The following is a 15,930-nucleotide window of genomic DNA, read 5'->3' as shown; positions in this document are numbered from 1 at the left end:
GGTGTGGACCTGCACTGCTCTGTTAGCAGCTATGCTGTGCTGGCATCCCACATATTAAAAAATAGAGGAAGATTGGCATGGATGTTAGCTCATCTCAAATCTTCCTCAGGAAAAAAAAAAGGGAGAATGAAGAAAAGTGAAAAAGACTAAGTAATATCAGATTGCTACTTTCTGAAGAACACAGTTTCTTAACGCTCTTTAGAGTTACTTTGGTCGGCCCCTTGGGGAAAAGCCAGCGTGAAGGAAGAATTGACGTTGTAAAACTAATAAATTAAGAGATAATTACAAAAGAATTGTCCTCCAATCCCTTTATATAGAAATTTCCCATGGAACATTTAAACTATGATTTGATTTACTCCTCCCGAATCACTTCTCGCACAACTTTCTCGGAACACACCTCTATGTCAAGGCATAAAGCAGAGAACCGCTGTGATGTTGAGGACCCTCCTGGGTGCCATGCTTGCTGCCAAATCTGTCTAAATGTCATAAGATTTGCCTCGCTCACATCCCACCACCTGGAACTGCCTCAAGCAGCAGGATTACAGATGGCAAAACTCCTTCAAGGCAAAGTCTTCTGGGCTCTTTTTTTTTAAGATTACCATTGTATGCAGTTAATGTAGTGCCCTGCCTAGGAGATACATGTTCAATGGGGGCATTCTGACTGTCTGGCTATGGAACCAGCCTCTATTAGAATGTAGACAGCCAAGAGTAAAACCCCTGAAATTGAATCCCAAAGTGAAGAAAATACATTTCCTTCACTTGTATTTAGAACTGTGTCTTAATAAGCCTAAAATGTCTTATATAAAGCATCACACTCCTATTGCCTGTAAGATGAGGGTCTTATAATGAGGAGGAAAAAGTAGAGGACTTATAGCCAAGGGATGTGAATCCTAGAGAAAGGAATGATATTTTCTATTTTAATGTCACTGAGACTAGCTCATCACTTTTTCATCACCATACAGAAAATTATTTAGAATCGTGGATCTTAATCATATATAGAATTATTTTGGAATTTCCATTCACAATTTCAGATCTTTCTTAATCAATGGAGACTTAGGTATTGAAGTAAGAAAAGCTTATAATTTAGATGTCTGCACATTTATTTTCTTGAGACCTCCCCAGTGAGCCTTGATTAGAGGTGAGAGAATCCTGATTTATAATTCCTTTAAGAGAAAAGCTCTAGTTTTCTTTGTTGTCAACCTACTAGTCATAAAACATTCCCTAGCCATGGTTTATCCCCAGGTAATCAGTGAACTCTTTAATTTACTTTATATACCATTACAAAAAGAAATCCATGTATTTATGTGACTATGAAGAATTACTGAGTTTATCTCACAGATATGAGCTCCTAACAACCACAATTATAAGAGTATTTAGTTACAGCTCCCATGGAGAATTCAGGAATTCTCATGAAATTTTATTTTAATAGTAAAATTCCTAATTGTAGGATATGTTTAGTTATAATACATATTTCCTAGAATCTGTGAATAATCATATCTTTGAAAAAAAGAGTAGTGGCCATAACTTAAGCAATCCATATAGGATTCATGTAACCTGAGGGATGCTTTGGAATAAAATGTTGGCTTATATGTTTCAATGATTATGACATTTTTGTAGTTTCTTTGTTAATACTCCCATTGTTCTGTATCATAATAGTTGGTCTACTGCCTGAAGTCTTGAGGTTTAAGGCAACCAGCAAATTCATTAGTTTGAAATTTTCTCTGTACTTTTACTGAATTTCACTACCGTACTGAGCAGCCCTGTTGAAGGATGATAGAAAAGATGACTATGACATGGAGAATTTGGAAGTAATAGGTTTAGGCCTGTCAATTATGATTGTTGCTGCTTGGGTGCCAATTACAGTGAAGCTAAGTTAGGAGCCATAAGGACTAAGTCACTTGGTTGATCCCCAATGGTTACTATTGCTAAGAAGAAGTAAAGGATGGCAGCACATGTGTATCATTTCTGAAGTCCTAAAAGAATTTTAAAAGGGAAGAATGTAGTAAGGGAACAAGAAGAATTGAAAAGGCAAAAGAAAGAAGAGGTTATATGTCATGACATAAATTAGAGTTAGTTTCTTTACTGTGCAGCTGGGCCCTCTCTGCTTCTTCTAGATGTTCGCTAAGACACTGCTAAAAATGACCTCCAGGCTCTCCTGAGAAATTATTTAAGACTTTTTGATCTAGCCAATGCTCCAGCTTCTATGCTGGAGTAAGCAGGACCATGACTGACCCTACTACTGAATGGCTTTTAAAAGTGGTCTCCATAATAACCCCAAGGCATCTGAAACCTTGAGCTGGACTCCACGCACAGCACCATCTACTACCTCTGCACTTCCCCTAGAGTATGCATTGATCAGAGGACATGGGCCCTGCATTATCCATCTTTATTTTCCCACCCAAATGCCTGTGTGCCAGTGTCCAAGTCTTGGCACAAAGTGAGTAGCTGGTAAATGTTTCGTACGCAGAGTTTCTGGAAGCCAGAAATGGAATGAGTTTTATTGCCAATATGTGGAGTTTTGCAGAATTCTTTTTAACCATATATGCAATGTTGTAGAACTCTCCTCATTTGTTTTCCCTTTTTTCTATCTGTTACTCTCTGGATGAAATACCACAACTTTCCAGAACCCTTGCCTACCCCAACTTGTTTAAACTGTTATTCACACACTTGTGGAGATTTTAGGCATTCCCCTCATGTGGCTAGACTCTTCTGAGGTGATCCTGGGAGTTCTTCCTCTTGCTGCCTCAGCATTCATTTCTTTCTCGAATCCTTCACTTGTGCATCTTGGTGCTTCCAGGCTGGTTGCCTCATAGTTTTTGGGCTTAGTGAAACTTCTGCCAGGGAGGGAATGACTGTCGTAAGCTTGGCAGTGGAGAGCAGACTGAGATGGCAGTGGGAACCAGCAGGTCAGAACTGATACTCTTACTACTAGAGCGTTACTTTGATCTCATGATTCCAAGCTCACAGCGTTTATATCCCAGAATAAGAAAGGGCATACCAGCATCAAAAAATAAAAGGCATTAGTCCAACTTAAGCTTTGACTAACACAGAAGAATAGGTGTATATTTTCATAAGGCCAGTGAGTTATTTTCTTAGAATTTACCAGTCTATTATATTTTTCCAAATTTGTACCATAGCAATATTATAAAGTGAAGCACCAGATAGTAAAAACATCTTCATATATGGCTGACAAATATTATTAGAATGCAACCTATACTTGTGCTTTATATCAAGAAATTGGAAAGTGTTTTATTTATCCTAGCTTTATATTTATCTTAGATGCACACTGTATGTACCATTATGTAGTTCCCTGGAACCAGAATTTTGAAAAATTTGGATAAATATATTTAATAAAATATATTGTCCATATAAATGTTGACACTTAATAGTTATGTTTCTACCCAATAATTTCAACTGGGTTTTTTTTATTGAATGATGTATTCTCTGCTGAAAGCCCCATTTTTTTCTCAGCAGATTCTCAGGTGTTTATTCCTTGAAATCATTGGCACTTTAATGGGCAAATCATGTAAACTCTATACACATGCATAAAGGGAAATTAAGGATGCCTGCCAACGTCTACTTTAAAGTGATTTTTAAAATGAAAATAATTTTAAATTTATTTAAAATAAAAATAAATGGAATAATTCGAGCACTCTCCAACATATAGATTATGTCTGCAAGTGGCTTAGTTGGTTGTTAAGATCTCTGGATGCTTTTTTTCCTGAGAAACAATGAATACACAATTTTTGGTTTGGATTGGTTCCTGGGACAACCTTCAACACACGTAATTGCCATTACGAACTTCAGTAACTATTCTTTCCATACATTGTGGGTTAGCTGAGTTATGTGAACTTACTATGAACCTACCCAGCATATAAAGCAAAACTGTTACTTAATTGGTTAAGATAGAAATATCTCAGTGAATGTGTTCTTGGGCAAAGCACACCATCACTGGGGTCCCAGTTTTCTGAAATACATAATGAACAGGTTAACCAGGCCATTTCTGAGGTTAATATTCTAAGTATTGTGTAGTTTTGTTTTTTTTTTTTGCTTTTATCTACATCCTCATGATACTACTTTTCATTGCCCCTCTCCCATTAATGTAAGCCTTCCTCCTCCTCTACTATCTTTCTTCCCCTCTCTGTGAACTTGGCTTAGCTTTGATTCTGGTGATACTCGTCTCCTTCCCCTGTCTTTGTACTATTCCTCAAAAAACTCCTGGTTCTGTGTTGTTTATCAATGTCTTTCCCTGGATTACAGGAATAATCGCTCTCCGTTAAAAAAACATGTAATAATCCATGGAATGAGATTAGAACTCTTCACATATCTAACCTAAAAAGCAAGAAATTATACACTTATAGGAAACTAGCCCCTGGCCACAAAAAGCTTAATATTCTGATTATTAATAATTATGATTAATATTAATGGATATAAAACCTTTTGCTCTGATTTTTACATGCATTTTCTTATTTAATATTGACAACAGTATGGGGTAGGTCTTAATATATTTTCCAGATGAATAACTTGTTGAGGATGGCTGGTATGGATAGTAGAATATAGACAAAAGTGCAAATTAGATCCATAGTAAGTCAAAGCAACGTTATATTGTACTACTTTTTTTTTTTTAATCTTACAAGCAATGTAACAGTATAGTTAAGTGTTAGGGCTATGGATTCAGACAGACCTGGGTTTGTCTTATAGCTTTCTCACTTATTACACATCTGGACCTTGCACAGTTCTTTATCTCTCTAGCTTTCATTTTCTTATTTATGAAAAATGAAGATAATAACTAATCAGAGTATGTAGTCAGGAGTGAAGAATGCAAATCAAATGAGATACTGCATGCAGTGCTTTTAGCACAGTGCCTACTACATTGCATGCAACCAATAATTAAATATGTTATAATTATTATTCTTATTAGCTGTATCGAAGTGGCTAATCTTTACTTGGATTCATTTCTCTGTGGCATGTACCTTTGTATGTGAAGGTTTGATATGTAAAGATGTTAAAAAAAATTCCCTTAAATTAGTGTTTCAATAGTAATTCCTATTTTGTGTCTATTATCAAATTCTAGTATCCCAGGCTACCTTAACAGAATATGAGAAGGAGCATATTTCCACAAAAGTTTATGGACCAAGCATTAGCTTTTTTATAAATAAATGGAATGCCTGTAGTGTGATATTCCTGTTCAGCAATGATGAAATGTGAACTCCATGTAGTTTGGTCTTACCACTCCATCCTGTGTGCTCCAGTTCCAGGGAAACCCCGGCTTGTGATTAACCACACTCAGATGAACACCGCTCTCATTCAGTGGCACCCCCCTGTGGACACATTTGGACCTCTTCAGGGCTACCGTCTAAAATTTGGCCGGAAGGATATGGAGCCGCTCACTACTCTTGAGTTCTCTGAAAAAGAAGATCACTTCACAGCTACAGACATCCACAAAGGAGCATCATATATCTTCAGGCTCTCAGCCAAAAACAAAGTGGGCTTTGGGGAGGAGATGGTGAAGGAGATTTCTGTTCCAGAAGAAGTCCCAACTGGATTCCCTCAAAACCTCCACTCAGAAGGCACCACTTCAACCTCCGTCCAGTTATCTTGGCAGCCTCCTGTCCTGGCAGAGAGAAATGGCATTATCACCAAGTATACCCTCCTGTATAGGGATATCAACATCCCTCTTCTTCCAATGGAGCAGCTTATTGTTCCAGCTGACACCACTATGACACTCAGTGGCTTAAAACCAGATACCACATATGATGTAAAAGTACGTGCTCACACGAGCAAAGGGCCCGGGCCATATAGTCCCAGTGTCCAGTTCAGGACACTGCCTGTGGATCAAGGTAGGATTTGTCTGCTTATGGCCTTCCTCCTTTAAAGGAATGTCGGTCTTTGGAAATCAGTATTTGAAGCTATAAATAACTGATCGGCCCATTCATATTAATAGGTTCAGCAACAGGAAAAAGGTAAAGTATGTAAAACTTAATATGTTTTGGATGCCTTAGATTTCAGTTATAGAATGCCAAATAAGTCTGGCTGACAGCACCCCAATGCCCTCAGGTAAGGAAAACATATAGTTGACTGAATTGGAGAGAAAGGAGAGATCTTTGTGAGAATGGGGTGGTAAAATGAATGCTCTAAACAGGTAGGCAAATCACACTTCTCTTTCTGATCAAAGTAGATGGTATCTAGCTTAAACCCTATGGTCCGTGGTGGAAAAGGAGAGGTCATACGTTTTTAGGAGTAGTTTAAATACACTGTTTTTCCTTTTCCAGCAGTGTTTGCAAAAAATTTTCATGTCAAAGCAGTAATGAAGACTTCAGTGCTACTATCTTGGGAGATTCCAGAGAATTATAATTCTGCCATGCCTTTCAAAGTAAGTCATTTTCTAATTTGTAAGATATCACAGTTAAAAGTGGAAGGGGCAGCTCACCTGGGTAAGTTACTTACAAAGCATACAGACCACTTTGATTCAGCCACACATACTTGCTGTTCTCATTTGCGGTTTTCACGTAACAGATTGAGTCTGGCACTTTGACAGTATGACCTTTCCACTCTAAAGAGGAGGCAGGATCTCAAACTCACGGCTGGCATAACTTGTAGGTCACCTAGTACTTCCAAGTTGAACTTTTTAATCTAAGCCAATGCTTTTGTTTTTCCTCAGAAAATGAAATTTACATGATTTCTACCTATTTATAATGAAATATCCTGGGATTTTAAAAATTTGTTTACTGGCCTGAATTCTTTGCACGTTTTAAATTCTAGTTTGCCATTGAGAGACGTTGGCAAGAAGTACAAGTCTAGGAAACGAAGAGTAGAGAAACATTTTTGAAAATAAAAATATATTTAGGAACAGGAATGGAAACATTTAGAATAAAAGTGATGTGGATAATACGTTGAAAACCTAGAGCATTTCTGCACACATTCCATTGAGATCACATACAACTGACAGGTCAAGTACTGAAAAGTTATTATACATTTTTTTTTGTATATTTTTGATAGACTTAGAAACATTATGTCATTACACAGTAAGAACAGAAAGAAAAATTGATGCAATCTCTAAAATTTATGAACATTTATGGGCTTAGAAATTGCCCCAAATTAGAATTGACCCAATATGCATTTTCCCTAAGCGAGTGCACATTAGTTTAGAAATTATACATTGCCTCTCTGTTAACCAAATCTCTTTGGTTGTGTCTTTCTAGATTCTTTATGATGATGGGAAAATGGTAGAAGAAGTGGATGGCCGAGCTACACAGAAGTTAATTGTCAACCTGAAGCCTGAGAAATCATATTCCTTCGTGCTGACAAATCGTGGAAACAGTGCTGGTGGGCTGCAGCACAGGGTAACAGCGAAGACTGCACCAGATGTTCTACGTACCAAGCCTGCCTTCATTGGGAAGACCAACTTGGATGGCATGATTACTGTGCAACTGCCTGAAGTACCTGCAAATGAGAATATAAAGTAAGTTGATTGAAGGGTTAGGGCGAAAGGATAGAAGTGCAGGGAAGCAAGAAAAGAAAGTTAAATCTCAGTATTTTAGTGGTTATAAAAGAATATATTGCTGTAAGTTGAGTAAAAGATTCTTCTTCATAGGTTTACAGTTTTGTTATTCAAGTTCTGTTGCACTGTGTTCTGGTGTTCATTGTAACATAGATTCTGATTAATTTAACATTGAATAATTTTTAGGTTACAGAAATGATGTAGCTTATGGGAGATCGACAAATCATGGTCCTTACTGTAAAGGAGTTTATGTGATAGTATATAGAATAAGATAAATTGTTGAATAACTCTAATGTTTGGCAAATATAGTTATAATTGTGGCTAGTTGGTTGTAGCCATTAGAAGAAAAAAGTATTTTCACCAAAGTGTATTAAGAATGAGTACTGTGGTAGACCCTGGAGAACACAAAAAGAAGATGGGGTCCCTCTCCTCAAAGAGCTTACCATAGAGTGGGGGAGAGAAAGAAATAGATAGATGTAATATATGTTAATGATAGAGTTATACCCTATCTTAAGAGCAGCTAACCCAGAAGATTGGGTCAAGGAAGATTCTGAATTTAATCTTGAAGGACAAATAGGAGGCATACAAAAATCAGAGGGAGAAGATTATATGCAAAGACTCATTAGTAAAGGAAGCAAGTGATTCTGTAAGGCTGGAGCCCAGAGAGCCTGCACAAGATGGTGAGTGAGGTATACAGGAGCCAAGTTGTGTTCAGAAGTTGGGACTCTGTCCCATAGACAATGGAAATCTGTTAAAGGTCTCTATGCAGGAGAGTGGCATGATACCATTTGTATAATACCCAAGTTTCCTTTTTTCCATTTTAGGAAATATTTGAGTATTTGCTGCATGTTAGACACTGTACTACTTGCTTGGGATAACACGAGACCTTTTCTCATTTCTTCTATCCCACATAATCAAGTTTAGATGAAATTTGATATGAAAGATTTAAAGGTCAAGCAGAGACATTTATACATAGTTTATGGACCGTTGGAGCCTTTGCATTTAGTAGCAATCTGGTGACATAATTAGGACAGTTCTTGAGGAAGATGGCCCCTGAAGGCATATGTCAGAAGGATTGGAGCACCATAGAGAAGAGTGTTGGGCAGTCATCACATAGTTGACCCTAGGCAAATAAGATTCTGAAGTAAGGTGGTGATGGTGGAAATAGGATGCAGAAGCTGACTAGAGCAGTGTTGCAATAGGAATTGGCAGCTGCTTTAATGAAAGGATCAAAGCAGAGGAAAATGACGTAGATGGGTCTGAGGTTTGAGCTTGGATGACAAAATGAATGATGCTGCCATTCATCCTAAAAGATGAAAAATCAAGAAGAAATTAATGAGTTTAATTCTGTGTATATTTTACATGAAGTATCAGTGAAATATCTAGTTAGGGTTGTAGACTTAAAGGAATTACTAGGATTAAAGCTAAAAATTTGGGAATCATTAACAGAGCAGCAATGGTTTTGCGAGTGGAGACAGAATCGCTGAGACAATGAGGTGAAGATATGAAGCAAAAGGCTAAAAGTACAGGTCTCAGTTAGTAGGAAGAAGAGAGCAAGTAAAGGACACAGAGTAGGATTTGTTAGAAAGTTCTAGAAAGCAGACAACTGAGCAAAGGCAGGGTGATGGCAAAAGAATTTTCAAGAAGGTGGGTATAGTCAAAAATTTCCAAAGCTCTAGAAAACTTAAAGAAGATGACTGGAAAAAATCAGTTATTAAGAAGTAAAATTATAAACAAGAAGTTTTTAATGTAGTGCCATTTGTGAAACTTAGGAAAGACTAATAAATTTGGCCACTTTAGATTTAGCCAAAAACAATCCTTCCTGAGAAAACTTTCAGTTATTTATTTGATAAAATAATTGAAGGATTTCAAAGAGATAATGGAATTTCCAAAAGATTATTACGAAAATAAATTCACTGAGAAATAACATCTTCATTTTTGTTCCCTCTTCTTTTTCTGTCATTTAGAAAACAGAAAACAAGAATGGAATATTAGTGTAATAGTAATATTTATCCCAACAAAATTTAATATGAAACTGAGATTATGTTTATCCATTTATTTGTTGAAATACTCTGTGGATATTTTTTGATCTCCCACCGTGATTCCAGGCAATGTTTTAGGGATTCAGCAAAGATAATGCCGACTTCCTCATTGCTTTTACACAACATAGTTAATTGGGGAATTTAGATATGTAGAGAGTCAGTTGAAGTGGAGTTCTATGACACCCAAGATTAGATAGATAAAGGAGGCCAAAGGAGGGGCTCCCAACCCCAGTTTAGTAGTTCAGGGAAGGGGTCCTGGAGAAAGCCATATCTAAGCTGAGATATAAAGAATGACAAGAAGTTAGCTGGTCCATGGGGATGGGGAGACACTGTTTCAGGCAGAGGATAGTGCATGTGAGAGTGCAGAAGCAAGTGAAAGACTAGCAGTTGTTATTTGTCCACATCTTACCCGTCCAGTAAGACTTTTCAACTGGCATCCAACAAACGTATATTCTATACATACTGTATTGCCAGTGCTAGGTCTAGAAATAGAAAGATGACTGAGCTAAAGCCTCACCTTATGGTGGAAGAACAGATACAGAAAATAGATAATAGGAATATAATGGAGTAAGTACTGCCAGGTGCTGTGGAAACATAAATACAGAGTTCTAGCGCAACTTGAGTATCAGAGGAGACATCGGGAAGGAGCTAGTATCTAATCTGAGTCTTGAAGGATGAGAAAGATTTAGAAAAGGTAAAATAGTTGCAAACAATGAAAGAACAGGGAAAAGATATGAACTATAAATTCAATCCATTCTAAAACATGCCCTGTCTATTCAGGGAAAGAGCAGTTGGAAGATGAAAATAGCATTAGTACAATCTGCAGTATTTACTATTAGTTTTCAAGACTTTATTTATATAAAAAAAATTATCTTTAGTGGCTATTTGCCAGAATGGCTTGGTGGAATGTGCTAGACTTTATTGGGAAATGGCATTTTAGTCCTTTGGTGGTAGACTTTTATTTCATTTTCGAACTTCTGAATGAGTTGAGGATATTGCAGAATACAGTCTCTGTTTTAGCGTTTTTCGTTAGCTTATTCAATTTTTCTCTTTGTTTTATTTCTGTTCTTTTTCCTCCAATATTTAAAATGGGAGTCAAGGAGAAGGGATAAGACTTTCGTGACAAAGAGGAGAGACTATTAGGAAACAGAAAAAGAAAGCAAGCGATTATGAATAGCATAGTAAAAAATTATGAAAAAAATTATGTTCTAGAAATGAATTACAGATTCCCAGAAATATCTTCTAGCCACTCTAGGCGTAAAAAAATAAAAGAGCAAAAGACTAAACTAGAAAAGTACTTGAGTGAGAAAAGTATCAGAACCACAGGAAATGAAAAGCAAACCTCCTGTTAGTGAAAAAGCCTAGATAATTTATATTTATTAGGCTTCTTAAAGGGATAATAGCATAAAGTTCCCCATCCTGTTTGCTAGGTTGGTTCACATGGTGTGGTCAGATATTCTAAGCTGTGTGCCATGTTGTGTCACTTGCAGTAGTTGGCAAAGTTGGAAATTAGACAGGAGTGTAGCTTTTGGTTTAGTATTCTGTGGGAGGAATGAGGGGAGGAAATAGAATTAATTCCAGAGCTTTGGAGTGGGTTACTAACTTGTATTTGGGTGAAAGCTATCTAGAAAAATGCATTCAATTTGTTTTCTAGCAAAATGCAATTTTGATGATTGAGGGGCTGTTTTGTTTATCAACAGAAACGATCCTTTTCTCATTTCCGGCCAAAATAATTGGGAGGTCTTGATCCCTACCCCTCAACTCCTCACCACCTAAAAACAAATCTGTCTCTTGTAAATCTAATGCAGACATAGTTCCTTGCTTCTGTGTTCTTTCACACTTGGTTTTTGTGTGGAGAAGCATGGGGTCTTCCTCGGGGAATGGCTACGTTTCTCCTGAAACAGCTGTATGGCCCCTGTAGGTTCTGGTGCCAGGAATTTTGTGGTGCTTCAACCTTCTATTTGAATACATTTTGGGGTCAGAGTGCTGGTCAGAAAAAATGTAGCAACACCACCGTTCTTCAGAAACAAGTTGTGAACTCTTAGAACCAAGAGTAATCAGGCACATATGCTTGGCCACAGATCATGAAAATGTGTAAGTGTCATGGGGCAATAAAACAGTTAGCTTGCCATGGGAATTTCCATGAGAGGTAAAGGAAGAGGCTTCCCACAGGTCAGCATTATCATCCACTATTTTACAAAGGATGAAAATAAGGCTTAAGACTAAGTAACTAAGAGGGAACTTCTGTGGCTTTACAGAGCAGGATTTTACTCTGGGGGGTAAGAAAAAAACATACCGCACAGATTGTACTCAAAGAAAAAGCTGCCAGGAGGCACCCAATGTAGATTAATTTCACAGTAACCATTTTATATTTATGAAAAATAGAAATAAAGAATAAGAGCATTTTATGAAATTTTAAATTTCTTTGGTCTTACTAATGTGGCTTTCAGGTTGTCTACTTTTTCTTTTAGAAAGGAAGATATTCTTGGAAGCATGGCTTACAAAGTTGCTTCATAAAATTTGTGCACCACTGTTAGCAGTTTAGTGTATTAATGTATTATCTGTTTAATGTTTAATGAGAAATTATCATTCATCACGTTTGTCAACTAAGTGGCAAAGGCTTAAATTTATATAGTGTTTTATAATTTACTGACAATATTAGAAGGTTTTAAGTCTCACAATAACTTTGTGAGGTAGATATTCTTCTCTGCATTTACATGTGAGTAAAGTGGGCCCGGAGATGCTAAGTGGCCCGGCCAAGATCATATAGTTGATACTAATAATAGTTAATAGTGACAGAGGGCTTACTAGGTGCTGTTCAAAGGCCACTGCACACATTAACTGATGTAATCTTCACAAGAATGGTGTTCTTGTTTTATAGCTGAGGAAGTTCTGAGGTGGACTAACTTGCCCTGGCAACACAATAGCAGAACCAGAGAGGAAAGATTTGAACGCAGGCAGTCTGGCTCTAGAGCCCATATGTTGAACTATGACCATACAATTTATTGGCCAAACCAGGACATTTTTTTCTAGGACAATTGCTAAACAATTGAGAACTCCAGGACAAGTAGGCATCAACAGGACTACCCTAGACAACCTTAGAACCAAGAGTAATCAGGCACATATGCTTGGCCACAGATCATGAAAATGTGTAAGTGTCATGGGGCAATAAAACAGTTAGCTTGCCATGGGAATTTCCATGAGAGGTAAAGGAAGAGGCTTCCCACAGGTCAGCATTATCATCCACTATTTTACAAAGGATGAAAATAAGGCTTAAGACTAAGTAACTTGTCTGACAACACAAAGCTAAAAAGATTGAAAGCCTTAATTTAAACATAGAAACTGGAAAGATCATTCAACCTGCCTTGGTTTTTCTATGGTAAATTAATTTGATTTAAACAATATATACCCAAATGACTATGGCAAAAAAAAAAAAAAAATTATGCAGGAATGACCTTCATCATTAAACTCTGAGACAGATTTTGACCTCCTAGTTAAATAATGAGTTTGAGAAAGCTAATACAGACTGCTAATACCAAAAGCCTAGCTGAATTTGAAGTGGGACTGCCACAAAGACCAGAGCTCACTTTCCCAAATAATTATGTGGAGCTGGGCCCCTTGATGATAACATATTAAATAAAATTAGTAAAACTTTACTTAAGATAATTAAAATTCTGAAGCTTAGATTTAACTTACCTAATTAAATCTAATATCCTGGGAAAATACAGCTTACTTTATAAGTAGTCAAGGGCTTTCCAGATATATCGATTCTGAAGTTATTTTTCTATTAGTTTAATAGGTAAAGTCTATGTTGAAAAAAGTAGTTTGAGCCTAAACTCCAGGCTTGAGTAGACAGGAAATGCAGAGTGTAAAGTTTAATTTTACCCATACATAAAGCAGATCTATATCCAAGAGCAATTTTTTTTTTTATTTCAACCAAGTTCTTTCAGTTCATATGATTTGGTTGTTATGAACTTGTAGGGCACATATTAGCTCCCCATTTCAGTTTTCTTATTTGAATCATCTTATCTTCCTTAATATCCCATGAAATTAGAATAAGGATCACCACTATGCTGGTAAAAAAAAATTTTATAGTAAGGAGTATATTTTCTATAAACTCTATTTGGGCATGTCATTACTGGTTTGGAGAAAGGGGACAATGCTTGATGAGACTGAGAGTTAGAAGTTCTAATGGAAGAGATGGGCTCCAAAATGTTTTTGACTGCCTGAGTTAGGGGAGGCCTAAGTCCCCAAGAGCTACCTACTCCGCCCACTTCCACTTTCCAGTGGAAAAAGAACTCAGTGATAAAATGGCGAGTTAAGCAAATTTGGGGGAGATTATACATATATCTGCTTTAGTAATGTATTTCTAAATATACAAACATGTCTTAAACAGTATAAGAAATTTACAGACTAAAAATGGTCCATTGAAGCCATATAATAGGGATAATTGATCCAATCAGAGAGGTCCAGGAAGTTTTCAATTAAGAAGTAAAAAGTAAGTTGCTATTCGAAGAAAAGAGAGGAGGTAACTTGGGACTTGTGGGAGCGACAGAAGGTTCTAGGCAAGATGGAACAGAATGGTCAAGGGTTCGATGACAGAATGGACCAAAGTAAATTCAAGAAACTGAAAGCCCATCAGAGTATAGCTCAGAGGGCATGAAGAGATGGATTTAAGCAAGATCCTGCTGAGTCTTATAATGCCTGTTGGTCTTTATCCTAACGGAAATGAGGATCCATTGAAATATTTTTAAAAATGGAAATGTTACAATCAATTTTCTATTGCAAAATGAAAATTTCAGAAACTAGCCTAGAGGAGCTAAACTCAGTGGAGAGAGAAAGTTAGGAGATGAAGGCAGCAATGCAGGCATGAGACAATGGAATGAGGCTGGCATGGTGTGGTAGAGATGGGGAGAGTGAATGTACTGTAGACAGAGTTTGGAAGTAATAGGACTTGGTTAAAGGTTGAGTATGAGAGAGAGAGAGTTAAAGCAGATTGAAGTGATAACACGTAGGTTTATAGCATGTGCACTAAAATGGATCATGGAGCAATATTGGAAAAGGATTTATTTTGGAGGCAAATTTTTTGTTTTGTTTTAACCACAGTAAATTTGAGGTACTTTTGTGACATAAAAATGGAGACATAAAGTTGGAATTGAGTTAACCTGTGAAGTTCAGAAGAATTTTATGGGCTGAAGATATGAATGTGTAAACAATTTGCGTATAGGTGATAACCGATGCCCTGAGCTGAAATGAGATCTCCTAGGAAGAAACAAGAGAGAGAAGAGAAGTCTTTTGCCAAATGCTTGAAGAACTCCACCATTTAGTAGCTGGGTTGCACATAAAAAAAATCCTACTAAGGAATTAAGGTTAATGTGGTGAGAGATGTAAGTAGGAAACCAGGAGCATTGGATGCAGAGAAAGGGCTGAGAATGTCTCATGGAGGGTCTTATCAACATTGTCAGATTCTGCTAAGAGGTCATATAAGACAAGGATCAAAAACTGTCCTTTTGATGCAATACTACCGAGGTCACTGAGGGATCTGGCAAGGGAAGGGAGGTGGGCTGATGAGGCAGGAGCTAGAATATAGTTGGCTGGAAAGTGAGTGGAAGGTGAAGAAATAGAGAACAGCAAGAAACATGGCTCTTCTCGCAATTTGGGCAGTAAAGGGTAGAAGAAAGAAAGAGTGATGACTAGAGTGAGATTTGATTTGTTTTGTTTTTTAAATGGCAGATATTTATACATGATTGAAAGCTGCTCGATAGAATCCAATGGGGAGGGAGAAGTTGAGATATATGAGAGAGAAAGAGTATGGTATATGGTAAACTTCCTAAGAGAGTGAATGATGGGAACCAATTCAAGAAGGAGTTTTGGGCTTTACAAAGTAGAGCCAGCACTTCTGTTGTACCAAAAGGAAAGATTATGATTTGCATACAGATGTGGGTAGGCTTGTAGTTTGGTAGACGGAAGATAAGGGAATTCTTGTCTGAATGTTTTTATTTTCTCTTCATGTAAGAGAGGAGGCCATCTTCTAGTGGGGAGGTAAGGCTGTCCAAGGTTTGAGGCCAGGGGAGAAAATTTGAAAAACTTGTGAAAAATGGAAGGACTAGGTAACTGGAGAAGTTGTGGTAAGCATGCCAGGCAATTTTGAAGGCATATTTGAGTTTGCTGATTATAAATTTGAATTTTGTTGATTATGATTATGAATTTGAATTTTAGTTTTATCGTTATGAGTCATTCTACCCTGTGCGTTATTTCTCAAGCTCTATTCAGCAACTTGGTTTCAGGGGCAGAGAAAAGCACCCATAGATTTCAGCTAAGGTAGAGTGGATGATGTGGGCTTTGGAAAGGAAGAGTTCAAGAATCTGAGAGCCCTGGGTGGATGGG

At 37.2% G+C, this 15,930-nt stretch overlaps 1 protein-coding gene across 2 annotated transcripts in view; it reads left to right on the top strand.

Annotated features, from left to right (window-relative positions):
- The window catches only part of PTPRD (protein tyrosine phosphatase receptor type D), a 498,410-nt gene that overhangs the window by 337,789 nt on the left and 144,691 nt on the right, over positions 1-15,930 (top strand). For both annotated transcript variants that reach the window (XM_087444573.1, XM_087444574.1), the window contains exons 14-16: positions 5,253-5,840; positions 6,273-6,373; positions 7,203-7,462. In XM_087444573.1, coding sequence (XP_087300699.1) covers positions 5,253-5,840; positions 6,273-6,373; positions 7,203-7,462 — 949 coding nt within the window. The remainder of the gene's footprint in view (positions 1-5,252; positions 5,841-6,272; positions 6,374-7,202; positions 7,463-15,930) is intronic.

The sequence above is a fragment of the Ceratotherium simum genome, chromosome 20 (genome assembly GCF_057802395.1).
Source record: "Ceratotherium simum simum isolate JZ-2026a chromosome 20, ASM5780239v1, whole genome shotgun sequence".
Classification (NCBI taxonomy): Eukaryota; Metazoa; Chordata; class Mammalia; order Perissodactyla; family Rhinocerotidae; genus Ceratotherium; species Ceratotherium simum.
Note: the sequence above shows the minus strand (reverse complement) of the source record. Positions and strands in the feature narration are given on the sequence as shown.